General features: G+C 47.2%; 1 protein-coding gene across 1 annotated transcript in view; it reads right to left on the bottom strand.

The window, feature by feature from the left end:
• The window catches only part of LOC138646244 (integrin alpha-M-like), a 78,129-nt gene that overhangs the window by 32,006 nt on the left and 25,888 nt on the right, over positions 1–20,235 (bottom strand). The window contains exons 9-12 of the mRNA XM_069735711.1: positions 18,237–18,339; positions 18,031–18,134; positions 17,824–17,894; positions 15,861–15,975 (exon numbers count right to left, since the gene is read on the bottom strand). Of these exons, the coding sequence (XP_069591812.1) occupies positions 15,861–15,975; positions 17,824–17,894; positions 18,031–18,134; positions 18,237–18,339 (393 nt within the window). The remainder of the gene's footprint in view (positions 1–15,860; positions 15,976–17,823; positions 17,895–18,030; positions 18,135–18,236; positions 18,340–20,235) is intronic.

The raw sequence follows: 20,235 nt of genomic DNA, 5'->3' as shown, positions 1-20,235 counted from the left end.
AGGTAATCTGCTGGATCTGGTTCTGTCACATAGGCCAGGGCAGGTAATCTGCTGGATCTGATTCTGTCACATAGACCAGGGCAGGTAATCTGCTGGATCTGGTCCTGTCACATAGACCAGGGCAGGTAATCTGCTGGATCTGGTCCTGTCACATAGACCAGGGCAGGTAATCTGCTGGATCTGGTCCTGTCACATAGACCAGGACAGGTAATCTGCTGGATCTGGTCCTGTCACATAGACCAGGGGAGGTAATCTGCTGGATCTGGTACTGTCACATAGACCAGGGGAGGTAATCTGCTGGATCTGGTACTGTCACATAGACCAGGGGAGGTAATCTTCTGGATCTGGTCCTGTCACATAGACCAGGGGAGGTAATCTGCTGGATCTGGTCCTGTCACATAGACCAGGGCAGGTAATCTGCTGGATCTGGTTCTGTCACATAGGCCAGGGCAGGTAATCTGCTGGATCTGATTCTGTCACATAGACCAGGGCAGGTAATCTGCTGGATATGGTCCTGTCACATAGACCAGGGCAGGTAATCTGCTGGATCTGGTCCTGTCACATAGACCAGGGCAGGTAATCTGCTGGATCTGGTCCTGTCACATAGACCAGGGCAGGTAATCTGCTGGATCTGGTCCTGTCACATAGACCAGGGGAGGTAATCTGCTGGATCTGGTCCTGTCACATAGACCAGGGGAGGTAATCTTCTGGATCTGGTCCTGTCAAATAGACCAGGGGAGGTAATCTGCTGGATCTGGTCCTGTCACATAGACCAGGGCAGGTAATCTGCTGGATCTGGTCCTGTCACATAGACCAAGGCAGGTAATCTGCTGGATCTGGTTCTGTCACATAGGCCAGGGCAGGTAATCTGCTGGATCTGATTCTGTCACATAGACCAGGGCAGGTAATCTGCTGGATCTGGTCCTGTCACATAGACCAGGGCAGGTAATCTGCTGGATCTGGTCCTGTCACATATACCAGGGCAGGTAATCTGCTGGATCTGGTCCTGTCACATAGACCAGGGGAGGTAATCTGCTGGATCTGGTCCTGTCACATAGACCAGGGGAGGTAATCTTCTGGATCTGGTCCTGTCACATAGACCAGGGGAGGTAATCTGCTGGATCTGGTTCTGTCACATAGGCCAGGGGAGGTAATCTGCTGGATCTGATTCTGTCACATAGATCAGGGCAGGTAATCTGCTGGATCTGGTCCTGTCACATAGACCAGGGCAGGTAATCTGCTGGATCTGGTCCTGTCACATAGACCAGGGGAGGTAATCTTCTGGATCTGGTCGTGTCACATAGACCAGGGGAGGTAATCTGCTGGATTTGGTTCTGTCACATAGACCAGGGCAGGTAATCTGCTGGATCTGGTTCTGTCACATAGACCAAGGCAGGTAATCTGCTGGATCTGGTTCTGTCACATAGGCCAGGGCAGGTAATCTGCTGGATCTGATTCTGTCACATAGACCAGGGGAGGTAATCTGCTGGATCAAGTCTTGTCACATATACCAGGGGAGGTAATCTGCTGGATCTGGTTCTGTCACATAGACCAGGGGAGGTAATCTGCTGGATCTGGTCTTGTCACAAAGACCAGGGGAGGTAATCTGCTGGATCTGGTTCTATCACATAGACCAGGGGAGGTAATCTTCTAGATCTGGTCTTGTCACATAGACCAGGGGAGGTAATCTGCTGGATCTGGTCCTGTCACATAGACCAGGGCAGGTAATCTGCTGGATCTGGTCCTGTCACATAGACCAGGGGAGGTAATCTGCTGGATCTGGTCCTGTCACATAGACCAGGGCAGGTAATCTGCTGGATCTGGTCCTGTCACATAGGCCAGGGCAGGTAATCTGCTGGATCTGGTCCTGTCACATAGACCAGGGCAGGTAATCTGCTGGATCTGGTCCTGTCACATAGACCAGGGCAGGTAATCTGCTGGATCTGGTCCTGTCACATAGACCAGGGCAGGTAATCTGCTGGATCTGGTCCTGTCACATAGACCAGGGGAGGTAATCTGCTGGATCTGGTCCTGTCACATAGACCAGGGGAGGTAATCTTCTGGATCTGGTCCTGTCACATAGACCAGGGGAGGTAATCTGCTGGATCTGGTCCTGTCACATAGACCAGGGCAGGTAATCTGCTGGATCTGGTCCTGTCACATAGACCAAGGCAGGTAATCTGCTGAATCTGGTTCTGTCACATAGGCCAGGGCAGGTAATCTGCTGGATCTGATTCTGTCACATAGACCAGGGCAGGTAATCTGCTGGATCTGGTCCTGTCACATAGACCAGGGCAGGTAATCTGCTGGATCTGGTCCTGTCACATAGACCAGGGCAGGTAATCTGCTGGATCTGGTCCTGTCACATAGACCAGGGCAGGTAATCTGCTGGATCTGGTCCTGTCACATAGACCAGGGGAGGTAATCTGCTGGATCTGGTCCTGTCACATAGACCAGGGGAGGTAATCTGCTGGATCTGGTCCTGTCACATAGACCAGGGCAGGTAATCTGCTGGATCTGGTTCTGTCACATAGGCCAGGGGAGGTAATCTGCTGGATCTGATTCTGTCACATAGATCAGGGCAGGTAATCTGCTGGATCTGGTCCTGTCACATAGACCAGGGCAGGTAATCTGCTGGATCTGGTCCTGTCACATAGACCAGGGGAGGTAATCTTCTGGATCTGGTCGTGTCACATAGACCAGGGGAGGTAATCTGCTGGATTTGGTTCTGTCACATAGACCAGGGCAGGTAATCTGCTGGATCTGGTTCTGTCACATAGACCAAGGCAGGTAATCTGCTGGATCTGGTTCTGTCACATAGGCCAGGGCAGGTAATCTGCTGGATCTGATTCTGTCACATAGACCAGGGGAGGTAATCTGCTGGATCTGATTCTGTCACATAGACCAGGGCAGGTAATCTGCTGGATCTAGCCTTGTCACATATACCAGGGCAGGTAATCTGCTGGATCTGGTTCTGTCACATAGACCAGGGGAGGTAATCTGCTGGATCAAGTCTTGTCACATATACCAGGGGAGGTAATCTGCTGGATCTGGTTCTGTCACATAGACCAGGGGAGGTAATCTGCTGGATCTGGTCTTGTCACAAAGACCAGGGGAGGTAATCTGCTGGATCTGGTTCTATCACATAGACCAGGGGAGGTAATCTTCTAGATCTGGTCTTGTCACATAGACCAGGGGAGGTAATCTGCTGGATCTGGTCCTGTCACATAGACCAGGGCAGGTAATCTGCTGGATCTGGTCCTGTCACATAGACCAGGGGAGGTAATCTGCTGGATCTGGTCCTGTCACATAGACCAGGGGAGGTAATCTTCTGGATCTGGTCCTGTCACATAGACCAGGGGAGGTAATCTGCTGGATCTGGTCCTGTCACATAGACCAGGGCAGGTAATCTGCTGGATCTGGTCCTGTCACATAGACCAGGGCAGGTAATCTGCTGGATCTGGTTCTGTCACATAGACCAAGGCAGGTAATCTGCTGGATCTGGTTCTGTCACATAGGCCAGGGCAGGTAATCTGCTAGATCTGATTCTGTCACATAGACCAGGGCAGGTAATCTGCTGGATCTGGTCCTGTCACATAGACCAGGGCAGGTAATCTGCTGGATCTGGTCCTGTCACATAGACCAGGGGAGGTAATCTTCTGGATCTGGTCGTGTCACATAGACCAGGGGAGGTAATCTGCTGGATCTGGTTCTGTCAAATAGACCAGGGCAGGTAATCTGCTGGATCTGGTTCTGTCACATAGACCAAGGCAGGTAATCTGCTGGATCTGGTTCTGTCACATAGGCCAGGGCAGGTAATCTGCTGGATCTGATTCTGTCACATAGACCAGGGGAGGTAATCTGCTGGATCTAGCCTTGTCACATATACCAGGGCAGGTAATCTGCTGGATCTGGTTCTGTCACATAGACCAGGGGAGGTAATCTGCTGGATCAAGTCTTGTCACATATACCAGGGGAGGTAATCTGCTGGATCTGGTTCTGTCACATAGACCAGGGGAGGTAATCTGCTGGATCTGGTTCTATCACATAGACCAGGGGAGGTAATCTGCTAGATCTGGTCTTGTCACATAGACCAGGGGAGGTAATCTGCTGGATCTGGTTCTATCACATAGACCAGGGGAGGTAATCTTCTAGATCTGGTCTTGTCACATAGACCAGGGGAGGTAATCTGCTGGATCTGGTCCTGTCACATAGACCAGGGCAGGTAATCTGCTGGATCTGGTCCTCTCACATAGACCAGGGGAGGTAATCTGCTGGATCTGGTCCTGTCACATAGACCAGGGGAGGTAATCTGCTGGATCTGGTTCTGTCATATAGACCAGGGGAGGTAATCTGCTGGATCTGGTTCTGTCATATAGACCAGGGCAGGTAATCTGCTGGATCTGGTCCTGTCACATAGACCAGGGGAGGTAATCTGCTGGATCTAGCCTTGTCACATATACCAGGGCAGGTAATCTGCTGGATCTGGTCCTGTCACATAGACCAGGGGAGGTAATCTGCTGGATCTGGTTCTGTCATATAGACCAGGGGAGGTAATCTGCTGGATCTGGTTCTGTCACATAGACCAGGGGAGGTAATCTGCTGGATCTGGTTCTATCACATAGACCAGGGGAGGTAATCTGCTAGATCTGGTCTTGTCACATAGACCAGGGGAGGTAATCTGCTGGATCTGGTTCTATCACATAGACCAGGGGAGGTAATCTTCTAGATCTGGTCTTGTCACATAGACCAGGGGAGGTAATCTGCTGGATCTGGTCCTGTCACATAGACCAGGGCAGGTAATCTGCTGGATCTGGTCCTCTCACATAGACCAGGGGAGGTAATCTGCTGGATCTGGTCCTGTCACATAGACCAGGGGAGGTAATCTGCTGGATCTGGTTCTGTCATATAGACCAGGGGAGGTAATCTGCTGGATCTGGTTCTGTCATATAGACCAGATTCTACAGGTCCTATGGAATTTCAGATCTACAGGTCTGGAAGCATTTGGGAAGCAATGACCATAATATGAGAAATTTCAATGTAGTTTTCAATCAAACATTCAAAAGAAGAAATGCCAAAACCTGGAACTTTGGGAAAACTGGGACCACGTCATGGTAACTGGCGATACCGACCATAAATGGGGCATTTTTAAAAGAAATACTACTAGAATCCTGTAGAAAACGTACACCCTCTGGTAATAAAATGTCCATGAATAAAAAGAAACCATTATGGACAAATAACACAGTACAAAGTTTAATCAGACTAAAACAAAGGGACTAGAAATCCCGAATGCTGAGAATATTGAAATAACATTTCAGGAGTATAATGATATATGTAAGAAATGTAAAAAAGAAATCAAGCTGCAAAGTTATCTACAGAGAAACAAATCGCCAACGACATTAAAATAAATCCCAAAAATGTATAGAAATATATTGTGGAGACACGGGAGTTAGTGGGTGTTCTCGTCCCCCTGGCCGGCTGTCTTTAGAAAGACTGCATGGACCAGGGCTCATTCCACTGAATGTCCGCGCTCTCTCCCCGTGGGCAGAACACTACTCAGACAACACAGGGTGAACAGTGTGGTAATTTATTGAACTATCAACACACAATAGCATATAGAACAGTCCCAGCAAATACCCAAGATGGTGCAAATTACAGAGTCTCACCCTTCCGCTGACTCCCGGGATTAGAGCTGCTTCCAGTGCCGAATACCCCCACCAGTGGCTCCCCGCTTTCGGCAGGCCCCCACAGCGAGGAGATAAGACAAGCTTAGGAAGCTGACCGAGAGCAGTGAGGTATGTGGCCAGGTGACCTGATTGTCCAAACCTGGATTCTTTAAGACGTCTCTGGGGATTCAGTGATGGTCAATGAAGCAGTCCTGTGTTCTTCCAGGTGGGGCCGTGGTCCCTTAAGGTGATATCCTGTAGTGTCACCCAGACCAGAAGAAAAAGTTTCTTTATATAGTTCACAACTGGCCTTCAGCCAGTATCCAGGGGACAGAGATGTGAATGAGGCCAACCTGCATTATTTGATTATGTAATCTATTTGCATAGTTTTTCCTCCTCTGTTTGGGAACACCACCAAACTCTCTAGTGACAGGGATCCTTCCTCGCTTCTAAGCATGACATCACTCTCCCCGTGAGGAAAGCAATGCCACTGTAACAACCAGGAACCTAGGGTGTTACACTCCCCCCCATTAAATACAGTACTCCCAGACTGGGAAAACAAAAACAACAGTACAGGACATATGCAAAACATTTTTGGGGAATGCATTTCAACTGGCAAAAACTTTTGCTTCCCTTTATGGGAGGTAATTAGCTTTGAACGTTGCAAAAGTTTATTACAAAGTAAAATATAACTCTTTCAAAATAGAACTTTCTATTACACTAAATATTAAATATGAAACGACGATTACCCCTATTTACATAAAAGTTTGTGGACCATTCACTGTCCATGGCCTCAGTGTCCTTTTAAAAAAAAAAGAATTGTTGAACTCTTTTTTTTACAGAAACCTTGCCAGGTTAAACGAATATTAACTATTCACAGTCTCAGTCACATCACTCTTTTTATTTACTTTTGCTGTTTCCAGGGCTGTTCCTGGTACTGGCTTCTTCCTGGCCTTGGAAGTTCATGGGCTAATGTAACTCCTGGTAACACAAAACGGTCAGGGCCAAATGGATCGCCCCGTCAGGGCAGCGGGGTACTCGGTACCGGGTCCTGCATTTCACAAGGGAATGTCACGGTGGCTGACCCGGTCCGTGGCCCTGGGACGTCCGTGTAAAAGGGAAAGGTCTTTAAAGGGATATGTTCGTGATGCCACCTGTGGTATTCGGTCAGGATGACCAACGCTGCTTTAAGGGGTCCGCTGGGGTGATGTTATGGCAGCTAGATGGTATACCTTCTCACAGGTGAAGTGTGTCCCCAGGGCTTCCCAGAGTGTAGATGGTGGATGGTGAGAGGCGCAGTGAAGAACGAGGACACAAGGTTGCAGTCTCTTTACCTTTTTACTGAAGGCTTCAGCATCCACAGTCCAGGGCACCAGATCACAGGGTAGGCCGGTTTGGAGGCAAATCCAGAGTCCCATTATCCAGGTGGAAATCAGTAGCCTTCCTTTGCGCTGCAGTGTTGTAGTCTCTTACTGCTAAGCTTCTCATAAGGTCCTCACAACTGTTGTAGATGTTATGTCTCTCTCTCTGTCCCCCAGATAGGATAGGACAAACCCGTATGACTGGTGGCTTGAGGCGGTTTATAGGGACTCTAGCACACCCCGGCCCCTGGGAGTTGCCACCGTGCCTCCTGGGTATAGGTCGGACAGGTACCGTAGAAATATCTGTCCTGCCGGTCTGTGAAGTAAAGCGTAGAGATCCTTACTCCCTCGGTATTCCGGCCACCGGATTTCTGCGCCTCAGAAGAAAGCAGCCTGCTCCTGGCTGATCTCCCTCTGATATCCTCTCCTTTGCTCTGCTTTCCTTCACGCTTACTACAATATGTTCTGCTTTCTATCTGTCTGTTTCCTAGGAGCTGCAGCACTTCAGGCCACAGGACTCCTCTACTTCCTGACAGCAACTGAACCCTTTCCCTCCAGATCAGGATGTTCTTATAGGGGAGTTCCTTAAACAGGCTTAGAGCTCCCCCTTCTGGTCTGTAGTGTGAACATGTTGCATGCATTGTGTTACCTGACAAAGAGTTCTCCTTCATTGCCTCCAAACATAACATCACTCTCCCTAGAAGAGAATGTTATTACTTCAATGACCAGGACTCTGGGGTGCTGCACTATGAAATCATGTACTATCAAATCATGTCCTGTGATAGGGGTCTGTGTGGCCTGTGTACGCATGGCAACTGGTGCTGTAGCCATGGCAGTCTCAGTGGTAGTCATTGTGCAAACTGTTGTTTTAGTGAAGGCATTGGGGACTGGTGCTGTAGCTGCGACCACTTTGGCACTAGATAGAATTGGCGCTGCTGGTGTCTTAGGCCTGGTAACTTTTAAATCAGGAGCAGAGTCTTTGTACTTCCTGATGTTCAAGGCATACCATCCCTTGTCGCCCATATGCCAGGTGTAGATTGCACTGTCCTCTGGATATAAGTCCCTGTCCGGGTGTCCTTCCAGGAGGTGAGATTGCACATCCCTTCTATTGACGAACACCTCTGATAAAAGGTCTGGCTCCTTTATGAATCCCCAGCTTCCTTTTAGTCTGAAGGCAACTACAATGCCCTGCCTGAGCGCACCCTGGTTTGCTTGTCTGTCTCTGCAAGTCTGGGCCTTGGCTTGCAGATCCCTCTCATCAAATGCTTTACGCCTGGCCTGGCGTTCTTTATCTTTCGCTTCCCACTTATGGGCAAGCTGCTGCTGATATTCCTCCCAGCTGAGGACGGCCATCTCTTCACCTTCCTTTCGATCTACCCCTGGGAATCCGATTAGGTCCGTTCCAGGGTTCACCCAGCGGTATACCGTCCTCTTGGCATATACTTCCCCCGGTATATTGGCAGGTTGAATCGGCCTCTATGCCAGAGGCCCAGTCCCATTCCCAAAGGGTCTGAACCCGGCCAGGTTCACAGCATGGTGGTGCACCTAATGGGCCCACTAGGAGTTCCTCTGCTACTGGGGCAAGGTCGGCGACAGTACCTGCTCTTGGCTGTGTCCCAATGTCGGTCGTCTCCTCCGCTGGAATCAGGGGCCGGCGGATAGGACACTGCTCCTGCAGCTTCACCTTCAGTGCCTCTTTCCATTTGGTCACAGTGCTCAGCTGCATCCGCAGGAGTTGGCCGCTGAGCTCCTCTACTTCCGCTTTCAGGAACTCCGGGACCTCTGTTGACAGCTTGCTGTGGCTTTCATCCTGGTTGCTGGGGAAGTCCTCAGCTTCCACCCCACGCTCCAGGTCCTTGCCACTCACCATCTTGTCATCCTGGTTCTTCTCTGTCCCTAGGTCCGGTTCCCGCTCTCTCTCCTGCAAGGGTGTAGCTTCTTCTTTTTCTTTCTCCCGCCACTTAGGATCAGGAGGTGGATATCACTTGCTGACTGGTATGTGCAGAAGTATTTAAAATGGGCGGCCATAGCTTTTAGCGCTCTTGTTCTAGTGCTGCCCACGATGTCACACCCCCAGTGCACAGTATGGGACAGCAATGGCGGCAATTCAATAGTTCACTAATTTCTCAGTAAAGCACAGTCTTTGAGGGGCAGAAGACCAAGTCTGCTTGTTCGGTCCATCCTGTTCCTGACGCCAAGTTGGAACGCCCGCCAGGTACTCGGTACCGGGTCTGGTACTTAAAGGGATGTGTCACAGCAGCAGTGACCTGGTCCGTGGCCCTGGGCGCCCATGTTAAAGGAAATGTCTTTAAAGGGGTTTGTGAAATAATAAAAGTTTGTGACGACACCTGTGGTACTTGGTGGGGGGGGGGGGCGACACTGCTTAAAAGGGGTCCTCTGGGGTGATGTTATGGCAGCAGGGATGGTATGGCTTCCTACAGGTGAAGCTGGGTCCCCAGGTATCCCGGTGTGGTTGGCAAGGATGGCGTGATGCCGGAAAATAAACGGAGGACACAGGATTACAGTCATTTTACCTGGTTTACTGATGAATTCAGGCAGCCACCGTCCAGGGTACTGGATCACAGGTACAGGCAAGGTCCAGCTGGCTTGGAAGCGAATCTGGAATCCCCTTTACCAGGTGGGGTTGGAAGCCTTCCTACTAGCATGGTGTTGTAGTACCCTGCTGCCTTAGGCCTCACACAAGGTCCTCACGTTTTCTCTCTGTCACCCTTGTAGGTAGGACACTACCTGTATGACAGGTAGCTCGAGCCTTTTCACAGGATCTCTATCACGACCGTGGCTCTATCTGCTACTGTGTCCTCAGGTGTTAATGGTGGATATGTAACTTGCAATCTGCTGTCCACCAGTTTCTGCCGTGGGTGCATTGAGTTATCCCCACAACCTTGGTCTTCCGGCTACCGATATCTGCGCTCAGCGTGGACGAAGCCCAGTCGCAGCTTCTCTCTCCAGCTCTCAACTTTCCTTTGCTCCTTTTCCTCCATCACACTTTCTACAGCTTGTTCTGTTCTTTTCTCTCTCCTTTTCAGGAGCTGCAGCACCTCACGTGGCTGCACAGCCCCTTCAGTCTTCCTGACTCTCTCTGTCTCTCTCACAAGCTGACTGTGCTCTGTCCCTCTGACAGACTGACTACTTTCCCTGCAGCCAGAATATATGGTAGCCAGGTAGCCAGGAGCTACCCACAAGCTGGATCAGAGCTCCCCCTTTTTGCCTGGAGTAAAAACATGTTGCATATTTGTGAATACCTGATAAAGGGATCCTTCCTTGCTTCCAAGCATGACATCACTCTCCCAGTGAGGAAATCAATGCTACTGTAACAACCAGGAACCTGGGGTGTTACACTAGCATGGACAATGTATGTAATCAACATATCAGCAAACATCATTGTTCAGTGGCCATGCATTACTGTTTTGCAAAGATAACAGAAAAGAAACTGTAGGAGATAATTTTAGAGGTAAATATTTGTCCTACAAGAAAAGTTAATACTTCAGACAACAGTTTATGATTCTTGGCCTACACAATTTACTTCCGGCATAATTGAGAAGAAATGCTGTGTCCTTGCATACATCAATGTCAAAAAGAAAAAAACAGATAGTATCGGCACCTTAAAAGATGATGATAACAAGATAATTACAGAAGACAAAGAAAAGGCTGAGATATTAAATTGCTTATCTCATCCGTGTTCGCCAATGAACTGACAGTTGCAGGGATCATTCAACAAGGCAAAAATTAAAGTTCACCACCAGATTTAACTAGGATGGAGGCCTCTCCTAAATTACACGGGATGGAAGTCTCTCCTATATTACACCAGATGGACTTCTCTTCTATAATACATGGCATGGAGGCCTCTCCTATATTACACGGGATGGCGTTCTCTCCTATATTACACGGGATGGAGGCCTCTCCTATATTACACGGGATGGCGTTCTCTCCTATATTACACGGGATGGAGACCTCTCCTATATTACACGGGATGGCGTTCTCTCCTATATTACACGGGATGGAGGCCTCTCCTATATTACACCAGATGGAATTCTCTCCTATAATACATGGCATGGATACCTCTCCTATAATACATGGCATGGAGGCCTCTCCTTTATTACATGGGATGGCGTTCTCTCTTATATTACACGGGATGGAGGCCTCTCCTATGTTACACGGGATGGAGGCCTCTCACATGGCATGGAGGCCTCTCCTTTATTACACGGGATGGCGTTCTCTCCTATATTACACGGGATGGAGGCCTCTCCTATATTACACCAGATGGATTTCTCTCCTATAATACATGGCATGGAGGCCTCTCCTTTATTACACGGGATGGCGTTCTCTCTTATATTACACGGGATGGAGGCCTCTCCTATGTTACATGGGATGGAGGCCTCTCCTATATTACATGGGATGGAGGCCTCTCCAATATTACACAGGATGGAGGCCTCTCCTATAATATATGGCATGGAGGCCTCTCCTACATTACACGGGATGGCGTTCTCTCCTATATTACACAGGATGGAGGCCTCTCCTTTATTACACGGGATGGAGATCTCTCCTATATTACTCAGGATGGAGGCCTCTCCTATGTTACATGGGATGATGGGATGGAGGCCTCTCCAATATTACATGGGATGGAGGCCTCTCCTGTATTACACGGGATGGAGGCCTCTCCTATATTACACAGGATGGAGGCCTCTCCTTTATTACACGGGATGGAGGCCCCTCCTATATTACACGGAATAGAGGCCTCTCCTATATTACACGGGATGGAGGCCTCTCCTCTATTACATGGGATGGAGGCCTCTCCTATATTACAAGGGATGGAGGCCTCTCCTATATTACACGGGATGGAGGCCTCTCCTCTATTACACGGGATGGAGGCCCCTCCTATATTACATGGCATGGAGGTCTCTCCTATATTACACGAGATGGAGACCTCTCCTATATTACACGGGATGGAGGCCTCTCCTATAATACACAGGATGGAGGCCTCTCCTATATTACACAGGATGGAGGCCTCTCCTATATTACACGGGATGGAGGCCTTTCCTATATTACATGGGATGGAGACCTTTCCTATATTACGAGGGATGGAGGCCTCTCCTATATTACACAGGATGGAGGCCTCTCCTATATTACACGGGATGGAGGCCTTTCCTATATTACACAGGATGGAGGCCTCTCCTATATTACACAGGATGGAGGCCTCTCCTATATTACACGGGATAAAGGCCTCTCCTATATTACACAGGATGGAGGCCTCTCCTATATTACACGGGATGAAGGCCTCTCCTATATTACACAGGATGGAGGCCTCTCCTATATTACACGGGATGGAGGCCTCTCCTATATTACACGGGATGGAGGCCTCTCCTATATTACACGGGATGGAGGCCTCTCCTATGTTACACGGGATGGAGGCCTCTCCTATGTTACACGGGATGGAGACCTCTCCTATATTACGAGGGATGGAGGCCTCTCCTATATTACACGTGATGGAGGCCTCTCCTATATTACATGGGATGGAGGCCCCTCCTGTATTACACGGGATGGAAGCCTTTCCTATATTACACGGGATGGAGGCCTTTCCTATATTACACGGGATGGAGGCCTCTCCTATATTACACGGGATGGAGGCCTCTCCTATATTACACGGGATGGAGGTCCCTCCTATATTACACGGGATGGAGGCCTTTCCTATATTACACGGGATGGAGGCCTTTCCTATATTACACGGGATGGAAGCCTCTCCGATATTACACGGGACGGAGGCCTCTCCTATATTACACGGGATGGAGGCCTCTCCTATATTATATGGGATGGAGGCCTCTCCTATATTACACGGGATGGAGGCCTCTCCTATATTACACGGGATGGAGGCCTCTCCTGTATTACACGGGATGGAGGCCTCTCCTATATTACATGGGATGGAGGCCTCTCCTGTATTACACGGGATGGAGGCCTTTCCTATATTACACGGGATGGAGGCCTCTCCTGTATTACACGGGATGGAGGCCTTTCATATATTACATGGGATGGAGGCCTCTCCTGTATTACACGGGATGGAGGCCTCTCCTATATTACATGGGATGGAGGCCTCTCCTGTATTACACGGGATGGAGGCCTTTCATATATTACATGGGATGGAGGCCTCTCCTGTATTACACGGGATGGAGGCCTTTCCTATATTACACGGGATGGAGGCCTCTCCTGTATTACACGGGATGGAGGCCTTTCATATATTACATGGGATGGAGGCCTCTCCTGTATTACACGGGATGGAGGCCTTTCCTATATTACACGGGATGGAAGCCTCTCCTATATTACACAGGATGGAGGCCTCTCCTATATTACACGGGATGGAGGCCTTTCCTATATTACACGGGATGGAGGTCCCTCCTATATTACACGGGATGGAGGCCTTTCCTATATTACACGGGATGGAGGCCTTTCCTATATTACACGGGATGGAAGCCTCTCCTGTATTACACGGGATGGAGGCCTTTCATATATTACATGGGATGGAGGCCTCTCCTGTATTACACGGGATGGAGGCCTCTCCTATATTACATGGGATGGAGGCCTCTCCTGTATTACACGGGATGGAGGCCTTTCCTATATTACACGGGATGGAGGCCTCTCCTGTATTACACGGGATGGAGGCCTTTCATATATTACATGGGATGGAGGCCTCTCCTATATTACATGGGATGGAGGCCTCTCCTGTATTACACGGGATGGAGGCCTTTCCTATATTACACGGGATGGAGGCCTCTCCTGTATTACACGAGATGGAGGCCTCTCCTATATTACATGGGATGGAGGTCTCTCCTATATTACACGGGATGGAGGCCTCTCCTATATTACACGGGATGGAGGCCTCTCCTGTATTACACGGGATGGAGGCCTCTCCTATATTACATGGGATGGAGGCCTCTCCTATATTACATGGGATGGAGGCCTCTCCTGTATTACACGGGATGGAGGCCTTTCCTATATTACACGGGATGGAGGCCTCTCCTGTATTACACGGGATGGAGGCCTTTCCTATATTACACGGGATGGAGGCCTCTCCTGTATTACACGGGATGGAGGCCTCTCCTATATTACATGGGATGGAGGCCTCTCCTGTATTACACGGGATGGAGGCCTTTCCTATATTACACGGGATGGAGGCCTCTCCTGTATTACACGGGATGGAGGCCTTTCATATATTACATGGGATGGAGGCCTCTCCTGTATTACACGGGATGGAGGCCTCTCCTATATTACACGGGATGGAGGCCTCTCCTGTATTACACGGGATGGAGGCCTTTCATATATTACATGGGATGGAGGCCTCTCCTGTATTACACGGGATGGAGGCCTCTCCTATATTACACGGGATGGAGGCCTCTCCTGTATTACACGGGATGGAGGCCTTTCATATATTACATGGGATGGAGGCCTCTCCTGTATTACACGGGATGGAGGCCTTTCCTATATTACACAGGATGGATGCCTCTCCTATATTACACGGGATGGAGGCCTCTCCTGTATTACACGGGATGGAGGCCTTTCATATATTACATGGGATGGAAGCCTCTCCTGTATTACACGGGATGGAGGCCTCTCCTGTATTACACGGGATGGAGGCCTCTCCTGTATTACACGGGATGGAGGCCTCTCCTATATTACACAGGGTGGAGGCCTCTCCTATATTACATGGGATGGAGGCCTCTCCTGTATTACACGGGATGGAGGCCTCTCCTATATTACACAGGGTGGAGGCCTCTCCTATATTACACGGGATGGAGGCCTCTCCTATATTACACGGGATGGAGGCCTCTCCTATATTACACGGGATGGAGGCCTTTCATATATTACATGGGATGGAGGCCTCTCCTGTATTACACGGGATGGAGGCCTCTCCTATATTACACGGGATGGAGGCCTCTCCTGTATTACACGGGATGGAGGCCTCTCCTATATTACACAGGATGGAGACCTCTCCTATATTACACGGGATGGAGGCCTCTCCTGTATTACACGGGATGGAGGCCTTTCATATATTACATGGGATGGAAGCCTCTCCTGTATTACACGGGATGGAGGCCTCTCCTATATTACACGGGATGGAGGCTTCTCCTATATTACACGGGATGGAGGCCTCTCCTATATTACACGGGATGGAGGCCTCTCCTATATTACACGGGATGGAGGCCTCTCCTATATTACACGGGATGGAGGCCTCTCCTATATTACACGGGATGGAGGCTTCTCCTATATTACACGGGATGGAGGCCTCTCCTATATTACACAGGATGGAGACCTCTCCTATATTACACGGGATGGAGGCCTTTCATATATTACATGGGATGGAAGCCTCTCCTGTATTACACGGGATGGAGGCCTCTCCTATATTACACAGGATGGAGGCCTCTCCTATATTACACGGGATGTAGTAATACTCCTTCCCCACACAGTGATTCAGTTTGGCTCACAAATTCTTCTTATGTGGAGACTTTTTAGCAAGAGATCAGTGGTTGGCATCATGGTGCACCTTTCACGACACCTTTATAGTCAGGTTTATAGAAAACCAATCTCCATTTAAGCTTATTTTTTAATTGTTTGGCCACAATCAGTGCACCCTGGAAAATGTATGGATATGCATGAAGAATATAAAGATTCTGCATAAATGTAAACATTGGAGATTATTATCAACCCTGAAAGGTAGCAGAGGTAACCAGTGGACTACCATGAATCCAAAAGACATAGAGGAGGCATGCAGGAGCTGTACGTATAAGAGCGTCTGCTGAGCAGTCACATTCTGAGGAGCAGATACCTGGAAGAGAAGGGGGCAGAGTTCTCAGCACCTGTAGACTGCCATCCAGTAGGTAACAGCGGCCATTCACATACATGTTACTTCCACAGCTTCTCCTCAGGGTTGGTCCACAAGCCTCATAGAAAATAACAGAAGAGTTACATTGTAGGAAGTGCATAGGATGAAGAACAAGGAACGTAGAAGTAAATAAAGTAGAAGCCAAAGGTAAAAAAAAAGAAATATCCAATAACAAAGCATATAAAAAATGACATAGAATAAAGAAGAATAATCCTACAACATAAAACATAAGACAAAGAATAAAGAAGAAGAATCCTATAACATGGCACATGAAACATGGGACAAAGAATAAAGAAGAATCCTAAAACATGGCACATAAAACATAGGACAAATAATAAAGAAGAAGAATCCTACAACATGGCACATAAAACATGGGACAAAGAATAAAGAAGAATAATTATACAACATGGCACATGAAACATGGGACAAAGAATAAAGAAGAATCCTAAAACATGGCACATAAAACATGGGACAAATAATAAAGAAGAAGAATCCTACAACATGGCACATAAAACATGGGACAAAGAATAAAGAAGAATAATTATACAACATGGCACATAAAACATAGGACAAATAATAAAGAAGAAGAATCCTACAACATGGCACATAAAACATGGGACAAAGAATAAAGAAAAAGAATCCTACAACATAAGGCATAAAACATAGGACAAAGAATAAAGAAGAAGAATCCTACAACATAACACATAAACATAGGACAAATAATAAAGAAGAAGATCCTACAACATAACACATAAAACATAGGACAAAGAATAAAGAAGATCCTACAACATAACACATAAAACATAGGACAAAGAATAAAGAAGATCCTACAACATAACACATAAAACATGGGACAAAGAATAAAGAAGAATAATTATACAACATGGCACATGAAACATGGGACAAAGAATAAAGAAGAATCCTAAAACATGGCACATAAAACATGGGACAAATAATAAAGAAGAAGAATCCTACAACATGGCACATAAAACATGGGACAAAGAATAAAGAAGAATAATTATACAACATGGCACATAAAACATAGGATAAATAATAAAGAAGAAGAATCCTACAACATGGCACATAAAACATGGGACAAAGAATAAAGAAAAAGAATCCTACAACATAAGACATAAAACATAGGACAAAGAATAAAGAAGAAGAATCCTACAACATAACACATAAACATAGGACAAATAATAAAGAAGAAGATCCTACAACATAACACATAAAACATAGGACAAAGAATAAAGAAGATCCTACAACATAACACATAAACATAGGACAAAGAATGAAGAAGAAGAATCCTACAACATGGCACATAAAACATGGGACAAAAAATAAGGAAGAAGAATCCTACAACATAACATATAAAACATAGGACAAAGAATAAAAAAGAAGAATCCTACAACATGGCACATAAAACATGGGACAAAGTATAAAGAAGAAAAATCCTACAACATGGCACATAAACATAGGACAAAGAAGAAAGAAGAAGAATCCTACAACATAACACATAAACGTAAGACAAAGAATGAAGAAGAATAATCCTACAACATAACATATAAAACATAGGACAAAGAATAAAAAAGAAGAATCCTACAACATGGCACATAAAACATGGGACAAAGAATAAAGAAGAAGATCCCACAACTTAACACATAAAACATGGGACAAAGAATAAAGAAGATCCTACAACATAACACATAAAACATGGGACAAGGAGTAATGAAGAAAACCTAGAACATGATACATAAAACAGGACATATAAAGAAGAAGAATCCTACAAGATGACATGTAAAATATAAAGGTAAGACATGTGAAAAAGACCGAGCCAATACTATGGCACCTGGACATAAGAAATAAAATACAGAGCACAAAGCTGTAAAATACTCAAGTCACCGACCAGTAACTGAAGAGGTTTCTCCTGACGGGACAGAGACAGCCCAAGAGAGATGTGATCATCGTCTGGAGATCCTGCAGCAGATCACAAGCAGGTCTGAGAATAGGATCATTCTGGACACATATGTTTTCTATTACATGGATTGAGCAATGTATCAGATCTTTATTTTTATCAGATCTCTCACTTGCTGGAATGTGAGCACATTATTACCAGGGATCGTGATGGGAAAGCAGCTCGTGGACTGTGGATCACAGCGATATAACTGACCAGTTTTATCTGTTGACACTGGATAGCAGGGGGCACTAACGATCACCCTGTAATGAGACACCAGACATGTCATGAGATGCCCTCTCCCCAAGGATGATTGTCATTTCTGGACCTTCTAGTATAGAGAATGCAGCAGATAATTCTCTCACCATTTTTCCAGCTGTATGACCTGGTGTCCGAAGCTGGGGTCACTGTTCTGGAAGACGACTGGCTGTTCTATGTCCACAAAGATGGTGGTGGCCAAAGATAGGACTGAAATCAATGAAAAACACCCAAGATGTAAGTATAATACCGCAAATAAATGCATGAGCGATGCTGTCCACTCCCAAATAGTTCCACTAGAATAATGTCCACTCCCTGGTCATCCACTGGAGTAATGTCCACTCCCTGGTCATCCACTGGAGTAATGTCTACTAGTCATCCACTGAAGTAATGTCCACTCCCTGGTCATCCACTGGAGTAATGTCTACTACTTGGTGATCCACTAGAATAATGTCCACTCCCTGGTCATCCACTGGAGTAATGTCTACTAGTCATCCACTGGAGTAATGTCCACTCCCTGGTCATCCACTGGAGTAATGTCCACTCCCTGGTCATCCACTGGAGTAATGTCCACTACTTGGTGATCCACTAGAATAATGTCCACTCCCTGGTCATTCACTGGAGTAATGTCCACTAGTCATCCACTGGAGTAATGTCCACTTCCTGGTCATCCACTGAAGTAATGTCAACTACCTGGTCATCCTCTGGAGTAATGTTCACGTACCCTTCATCCTCTTGAGTAATATCCACTTACTGGTCATCCACTGAAGTAATGTCAACTCCCTGATCATCCACTAGAGTAATGTCCACTACCTTGCCATCCACTGGAGTAATGTCCACTCCTTGATCATCCACTAGAGTAATGTCCGCTAGCTGGTCATCCACTGGTGTAATGTCTACTTCCTTGTCATCCACTGAAGTAATGTCAACTGTTATGATACGGTGGTCTAGGAGCAACATGGAACGAGCTCTGAAGGACATCGTAACTGTACTGACCGCAGTCCCTAAGCTCAACACAACACTAGAAGTAGCCGTGGAATGCTCCTAACTCTCCCTAGGCATCTCGTCACAGCCTAAGAGCTAACTACCCCTAAAGAAAGAAGCAGGAAAACTATCTTGCCTCAGAGAAAATCCCCAAAGGATAGATTAGCCCCCAACAAATAATGACTGTGAGTGGAGAGGGAAAAGACATACACAGAATGAAACCAGGATGAGCACAGGAGGCCAGTCTAGCTAAATAGATAGGACAGGATGGAATACTGTGCGGTCAGTATAAAACACTACAAAAATCCACGCAGAGTTTACAAAAAAAAACTCCACACCTGACTAAAGGTGTGGAGGGTAAATCTGCTTCCCAGAGCTTCCAGCAAGACAGAATTAATACACACTGATAAGCTGGACAAACATAGAAAGCACAGAATGGATAAGTCCACAATCTATGGACAGAAAAGAGCAAGCAAAAACTTAGCTTAGCTGAACTGGTCAGGATAACAGGCAACTCCAAAGAGATGTGAATCCAACCTGGAACCATTTACAAGTGGCACTGGCTGAAGACAGAGCCAGACCAAAATAGCCGAGCAGAAGAGAAGATAAGTGGAGGCAGCTGATGACAGCTAACTCCAAGGAGCAGCCATACCACTAGAAAACACAAGAGGGAGCCCAAGAGCAGAACTCACAAAAGTGCCACTTACAACCACCGGAGGAAGCCCAAGAGCGGAATTCACAAAGGTACCCCCCTCTTGAGGAGGGGTCACCGAACCCTCACCAGAGCCCCCTGGCAGATCAGGACGAGCCAAGTGAAAAGCACAAACCAAATCGGTGGCATGGACATTGGAGGCAACAACCCAAGAATTATCCTCCTGGCCATAACCCTTCCACTTGACAAGATGCTGAAGCCTCCGCCTCGAAAAACGAGAATCCAAAATCTTCTCAACCTCATATTCCAACTCTCCCTCAACCAACACCGGGGCAGGAGGGTCAACCGAGGGAACAACGGGCACCACATATCTCCGCAACAAAGATCTATGGAAAACATTATGGATGGCAAAAGAGGCAGGAAGAGCCAAACGAAAAGACACCGGATTAATAATTTCAGAAATTTTATAA

Source organism: Ranitomeya imitator, chromosome 7 (genome assembly GCF_032444005.1).
Source record: "Ranitomeya imitator isolate aRanImi1 chromosome 7, aRanImi1.pri, whole genome shotgun sequence".
Taxonomy (NCBI): Eukaryota; Metazoa; Chordata; class Amphibia; order Anura; family Dendrobatidae; genus Ranitomeya; species Ranitomeya imitator.
Note: the sequence above shows the minus strand (reverse complement) of the source record. Positions and strands in the feature narration are given on the sequence as shown.